The sequence below is a fragment of the Miscanthus floridulus genome, chromosome 8, assembly GCF_019320115.1.
Source record: "Miscanthus floridulus cultivar M001 chromosome 8, ASM1932011v1, whole genome shotgun sequence".
Lineage (NCBI taxonomy): Eukaryota > Viridiplantae > Streptophyta > Magnoliopsida > Poales > Poaceae > Miscanthus > Miscanthus floridulus.
The window spans coordinates 33,011,379-33,018,828 of NC_089587.1; the positions used below are offsets into that span (position 1 = coordinate 33,011,379).

General features: G+C 49.5%; 1 protein-coding gene across 1 annotated transcript; it reads right to left on the reverse strand.

Annotated features, from left to right (window-relative positions):
- Positions 1–3,262: 3,262 nt before the first annotated feature.
- On the reverse strand, positions 3,263–4,009 carry LOC136468826 (uncharacterized). Its single transcript, XM_066467249.1, has one exon. The coding sequence runs from the start codon at positions 4,007–4,009 to the stop codon at positions 3,263–3,265; it is 747 nt and encodes a 248-aa protein (XP_066323346.1).
- Between the last annotated feature and the right edge of the window lie 3,441 nt (positions 4,010–7,450).

The window sequence follows — 7,450 nt, forward strand, 5'->3', positions numbered from 1 at the left end:
TGTTCCTCTTTTGCCCCTCTCTTTTTTTTTCTATTTTTTGGGCCGTCGTTGTTTTTTTGGGAAATTTCGACTTTTTTATTTTATTTTTTTGATATTTTTCCTTTACTTAGGAGCACAAAAGCAGTAACCACAGAAAATATGAGCTCAAACAAGTGTAAGACGTGGCCTGTGGAATTTTCAGAAAACTGGATGAAAATTGACAAAAACCTTGTGACCACGAAACGAGGATCTTGTGACCACTTTTTGGCCAATCTAAAAATTCCGAACCTCAATAATGCGGGAGATGGATGGATCCGAAATTTTTTTCTGATCGATTTGCATACATGGAACGTCGAAAACGGAGTTCGTATGCGAAAACTGGACCAGTTTTAAGAATTGGCTCCGAATTAGAGGACAAAACGGGAACAATGTGTGCAAAATTGGCCACAACAGCCAAGATTTGATGGAAACGATGGGGGAAAACACACGAATTGGACTCTAACATGACCTAACCAGCAACAAGACCTTGACCAGGACACAAACTCAACACGACGGACTCTGAAACTGAAATATGCAAAGGCTATGACGCGGAAGGTTCTAGGATAGGAAAAACGGGTATGGCACTGGACTATGGGACGAATACAAAACACTCAAACTAGGGAATAAAAAGTGAACCTGATGGTATACCTTAGCTCTGATTACCACTTAATGGAGACGGGGATCCCGATCTTCCGTCAGGTGATGGTAACTATCGTTGTGGCGGAGAATGACACACCGATCTGGCTTCAGATCGAAAGATCGAACCCTGCAATCTTAGCACCACAGCTCCTTTGGTTATCAATCGAGTCACGGACCAGGTTGACCTCGCCAAGAAGGCTAATCCCTGCCTGCGCAATGAAGAACACAAGCAAGAACAAGAAAGATCACAACCAAATTGCAGATGTATGATTAATCTCACGAGTTGGGGTCTCACAAACCGATGAACGGCGAAACTATTTCTTGACAGAATAATCTAAGCAAAATCCAAACCCTAATGGAGGGGCGGTGGCTGTTTATGAAGACTCTAGGGTCGTGCAAGACCCCTGGACGCGCCCCTAATGGGCCCAAACTCGATACATGGTCCAACGGACCAAAAGACGGTGTCGCAGCACCCTAGCAGATTCTGGACGTTGACTTGTTTCGACGATTCCCATTGATTCCAAATAGCTTTTGATGTGAAACCACTTGGATTGGTTTCCTTATCAAATTATCTTTCCATACATATGTGAATCATCGAAAACGGAGTCCGGATGCGTCCTGGGCGACCAGTTTAAGGCAGACTGGTCCTGGAGGCCGAGGCAGACTCGAATTCGTGTTGGACTAGGCCTCCGGCTTGTGTTGGACGTCCTTGCTGGTCATCATCACCTCCTCCACATCCTCTTAGTCCCTCTTGACCCTCTCTAATGTTCCTAAGCAAGATAACATCATTAGGTAGTAGTCTATTCTCAAAAGTATGAAAAGGATCGCTTAAGAACGAGCTCACCTGTAAATTGAGTTGACGCATTCGAGCCCGGATCATTGGACCTTGCATGATGGTTGGAGGATCAGCTGGTACATCCAAAGGAGTGATGTCCTCATCACAGAGCCCAAACCCAAGGGTCGGGCAAGGCGGAGTCCGTGGTCTTGGTGTCGGGTGAGATGGAGCCCGCCCCCAGAGGTCGGGCAAGGCAGAGTCCGCCCTTAGAGGCCGGGCGAAGCGGAGCGCGGACCTAGAGGTCGGGCGAGGCAGAGGTTGCGTACCTAGGGGTCAGCAAGAGCTGTAGTCACGCTCTTGACCGCTCGGATGAATCAACGTTGGTGGTTATTAGCTCCTCCTCTTTGGGTACCCTAGTATTGGTCCTTGACAGTAGCCCCCGAGTCTACGGAGGAGTAGAATACTCCTTTGGAGGTTTTTCCGAATGAGAGGACTCTGAGGGCCCTAGCCTTCTTTTGTCGTCCATGGCACATCTCGGGGACGGTGATTCCCTATCCTCGAGGTCGGACCCTTCGCCGGTATGGCCGTGAGATTTGGTGGGTCGTTAGCTGGCTAGTTCGAGTGGGGTCCTGGCGTCCCATTTGCGGGGATCCGGCTTGGGTTAGTTTGGTGATCGACTCCTGATTCTTGGTGGTCGATCCGTATAGTTCTCGGGTCCGTTCGACCGGTCCTGAGGGCTATGTGCCTTTCTTCGAGAAAAAAACCACGGATCGTAACCGACCGAGACTCATACGTGAGCCGAGATGCCCGTGACGCTCGTGTGCCTAGGTATTGGCTGGTTGTGAGCCCATCCCTTTCCATCCCTTATTCTAAGGGTGCCCAAAGCTGCTTTTAGGCTGTGTTTAGTTCGTGAAATTTGGAAATTTGGCTACTGTAGCACTTTTGTTTTTATTTGGCAATTAGTGAACAATCATGGACTAATTAGGCTCAAAACGTTCGTCTCGCGATTTCCAACCAAACCGTGTAATTAGTTTTTTTTCGTCTACATTTAATGCTCCATGCACGTATCGCAAGATTCGATGTGATGGCTACTGTAGCACTTTTTAGGAAAGTTTTTAGGAACTAAACACAGCCTAAAAGCAGATGATTTTTTTTTTCTTCCTAACTTCTTCAGTCCATCATCACATTTCCCCTTGTCTATCCATACCTCGTTGCCACCTCCCTTCTTTCGTCCGTTGTCGGTCCGACCCTTATCCTTGCATTGTGCTACAAAAACATTCCCTGGCATCACACAACTCATGTGGTGGTCTCGTTAGTGTCATGACTACAAACGCCTCAGCGCATGGGGGTGCTTCATCTTCCACATTTCTTGAGCTCACAATAGGTGCACACATTACCACTTACTTAAGGTGATCCAATCTCCAATTAAATTAGTGTACGAAATTAATTCATTATTGCACCTAGCATTTGTTATTGGCCTTGACATTCATTTGACTTAATTAAAATAATATTGAGCTAAGTCACACTACTACATAAAATCTTTTGCACAACGTTTCACTTTGGGGCTCCGAGGCGGTTGGCTTGGTTGCCCGCCTCGGTTATTCGAGGCAGGACAGCTGGGCCAGCAACCGCCTCGGTAAATCATTAACCGAGGCGGGCAACCTAACAGGCTCGCCTCGATTAATATATATTAACCGAAGCGGACATTCTAACTCAACCACCTCGGTAAATCATTAACCAAGGCGGGCATTCTAACACAACCGCCTCGGTAAAATCAGGCCCAGCCCGCTAGCCCACACCAGCCCACTACCATCTTCAGTAAACACAGGGTTAGGGTTTCACTCTCCCAGCCGCTCCTCCCAGCGCTCTCCCTTGTGGCACCCGCTCTCCATCGCGGCACTCGCGCTCGCAAGTGACCCCACGCCCCTCCCCTTCCCCATCACGACGCCACGCCCCTCCCCATTGCCATCCTGTCGCCCCCTCCCTCCACTCTCTCCACTCTCTCCCTGCCTCCACTCTCTCTCTCCCTCCCTTGGTGGCCCTCCCCTCCTCCCTATCCCTCCAACCACGCCAGCGGCCCTCCTCGCTCCCACCACGGCGGTGCCCCACATCCCTCCAACCACGACAGCACTCGTGGGGGCGCGGATCCGCCCCCACCTCCTCCCCAGCGGTGGATCTAGCCCCGACCTCGTCCCCGGCGGCTAATCCGGCCCCCACCTCGTCCCCGGCGGTGGATCCGGCCCCCACCTCATCCCCGATGGCAGATCCGGCCCCCATCTCGTCCCTAGCGGCGGATCTAGCCCCCACCTCGTTCACGGCGGCGGATCTGGCCCCCACCTCGCCCCCGGCGGCGGATCCGGCATCCTCCTCCCTCTGGCGGCGCTTTCTCCTCCCTCTGGCGGCGCCCTCTCTCCTCAGGCACGCGACGGCCAGATCCGGCGAGCAGCGGTCGGATTCGGCGAGCAGACGACCGGATTCGACGAGCAGCGGGCAGATCTGGTGGCGAAGCGTACGTGACGGCGGCGGCCCATGGATAGGCTCGGCAGGCCTGTGAATGGGCTCGGCGGGCCTGTCCATGGATTTTGCTTTTTTTGCTTTTTTTGTTTTATTAACCGAGGCGGGCAGGTCAACCGCCTCGGTTAAGCCACGATTAACCATGACCTTTTGACCAAGGCGGTTGCGAAAACCGCCTCGGTTAAGCCATTTCGCCCGCCTCGATTAAGTTTCCTGTAGTAGTGTCAAATACAACTAGCTTATTTTGAATTGGCTTGGATAGACGATCTAAGTGATCACGGAACGAGTTTTACATCCTCTTTGCAACATACGGGCATGTTTGCTACGCTATATCTATAGTTAATATTAAAAGGAGAAAATTTCTTTCTTGTTTGCAACACATGGGTACGTTTGCTACTCTTTATCTATAGCTAAGCACATGTCAATGTTATTAGCTTTTGCAATTAGATGTGTTTGTGGCCTGATTAGTAGTGGGTATTCATCTTGTGATGAGCCCCATATCTTTTTACCTAAGATGAGCCCCATATCTTTAAACGTTTCAATTGAAGGTAGAAGTTTTCAATCTTAGTTATCATTGTTCTCTTTGTTTGATATCTCTTTACTGTTTTCTTGTGAATCGATACATCTGGCCGGGTCAACAATTTGTGCGAGGTTATCAGCTAGGCAATCTGTAATTATTCAGAGGCCATTTTCAATATTTCCTCTGGTGCTGTGCATTAAAAATGTTTTACAACACACTTTAGATTGCTTATTAATTACATGCAATTGGTGGCAACTGACAAGGCATCCAGAAGTAATTTTGTATGAGTAGTGAGTGGGCATTGTAATTCCGTGTTCAGCCTGCTGATCCTGGCCGTGTGCTGCACTGCTGTATGCTGCATATAGTCGTCTCAGCTAGCAGTAAACTTTAACCTGATATGTGGTGATAATTTTTTTAGATAAAATTTGAAATACCCACTCTGCTCCTCATATTGCAATTTATCATTGAAAATTGTTGTTTTATTGACCTATTCATGTGATCTTGTGGTACTGCAGGTTATCGCATGGTGGGGGCCGGGTGCTGAAACGGAGAAAAGAAATAACATTTTGGTAAGTTACTACTATGATCATCCTGTGTTGATTTCATTTGCATCACCATCAGTTACTGCAGGGGAAGTGCTCCCGCCAAATTTCCTTGTTCATTTCTTGTTAAGTTGGTTGGCCCCTCGCAACTGGGCCTCAATTGCATTGTGTACTGCTCTACCTATAGCTAGTGTATTGATCTGTTAGCAGAGTAGTAGCATTTAGTTGAATCATTGATTAAAATCGTGCCTGAACGTTGGATCTGGTTTGATTGTTTAAGAAAGCTACCATTGTCTATTGTCTTGTAGCTCTGAGAGCCCTTATGTTACACCATGAAGTAAGCCTAGAACTGCCACTGCTGCTTTGCAGTTGGAGATGAGATTTCATTGGGTATGCTACATATAGTTGTCTCAGCTAGCAGTAAACTGGAAACATGCTGCATATAGTTGTCTCAGGTAGCAGTAAACTGGAAACCTGATATGTATTGATAATTTTTTCAGATAAAATCTGAACTACCGACTCTAGTCCTCAGATAAAATCTGAACTACCGACTCTAGTCCTCATAATGCGATTCCTTGCTAGGTCATGCTTTGTCCCTGGCCATTCACACGTAGCTTTGTAGTTCTCAACGAACATCCTCTTGAGATCATCCCAAGAGTTGATGGTGTCTGCCCCCAAACTTGTGAGCTAGTTCATTCTGGCGGGCTTGAGCATAACTGGCAAATAGTTTGCCATCTCGTCGGTGTTTCCGCCGCTGGCTCGCACGGCGATGGCATAGCTAGTGAGCCACTGCTTGGGGTTGGCGTGTCCACCATATGGTTCGACCCGAAGATCTTGAAGTTGGCAGGCCACTAGATAGCCCCAGCCTTGCCGTGAAGGCTCATGGACTGTCGATGTCACTGATGATGGCGGCGTTACCAGCGATCGGTGGAACGACGTTGCTGGCTGCTTGAGGGGCGGTGGCGCTAGCAACAGGTTGCGCGGCGTTGCCGGTGGCTGGTGACGTGGCATTGCCAGAGTTGGCCGGCTCAATCGACTGAAGAGCGGCGTCGGGGTCGCCCCATTCTGGGTCGTACTCCCGACGGCGAACGATCTCCTCCTCGTGGCGCGAGTTGCGCCGCCTCTCGATGCGATTGCGAACATCATGGAGGCTATTGAGATGCCCACGAATGTCACCACCAGGCTGGTTGACCTCCTGGTTGGCGTTGGGGTTGGTGTAGCATGGTTGTTCATTGGGGTTGACGATGTAGATACCCCTCGAGCCCCTTTGGAGATAAGGGCCACCAGCTTGGAGATGACTTCCTCTTGGACGGTTAGAGCAAGCTCTCCAAGGACCCGCAGATCAGTTAGATGCTGTGGAAAAGGATGGAGCTTGATTATCGCGAACTTCATTGACTTGGACCACCGCTGCTTTAGGCATTGCAGTGGCCTTGACGATCTCCAACGTCTGCTGGACCCTAGTCGGCTCGTTTAAGGCCACAGCGAGGTTGGCACTTGGCGTTCGTTGGACTTCATGCCCGTCAACTTCGAGGAACGCCTCGGCGAGGTTACGAACGACGCGACGACCTCCTTGCTTCGGCTGTGCCTCCACCGACGGTTGCACCACCAGCAGCAGCCGCGGCGGCCGTGGCAGCGTCTACTTCTGTACGACGTCTAGCGTGATTAGTGTTCCTTGCTTCCCGAGCGACACGCTAGGAGTTGGTTTCACCCACTACCATACCACAGAATCGATTTTTAGGGCGGCTCATAACCATTTGTAGGGACGATTTGCCTAGCCGCCCCTACGCAAGGATCTCTACAAATTATGTATTTATAGGAGCGGTTCCCAGGCCGCCCCTACAAATCGATTTGTAGGGGCGGCTGGTGTTTCCAGTCGCCCTTATAAATCGATTTGTAGGGGTGGCTCGTATTACTAGCGGGGGGACCGCTGAAGGCTGAAGGCTCCTCGCTCGCGTGCGGCATCGCCGCTCCCCTGGAAACCCTAGGGTGGGTGCGCGGGAGGGGGCGCGGGTGCGGAGAGGGGGCGCGGAGATGGGGCGCGCGGGTGCGGGGAAGGGGTGCTTGACAGCGTCGGCGGGGAAGGGGCACGGGCCGGCGTCGGCGGGGCAGCCTGATGGCGTCGGAGGAGAAGAGAGCGCCCAAATGAAGACAACACCCTGCGCCCTCGGTTTTATAGAAGGGATGATTTGTAGGGGCGGTTCCTGATCCAACCGTCCCTAAAAATATATTTTTATTTTTTTAAATTGTTAATTCTATATTATAAAAACAATTGTGTATATGCACAAATATAATATTTTGTATTATTCTATATATGAAGAAATATATATATAAACAATTGTACTCAAAACAATATAGAAAACAAAAAATAAACAAAAATTAAAAATTTGAATTTTAAAACTTCAACTACAATTTTATGACATTAAATGAAATAAAATGAAAATG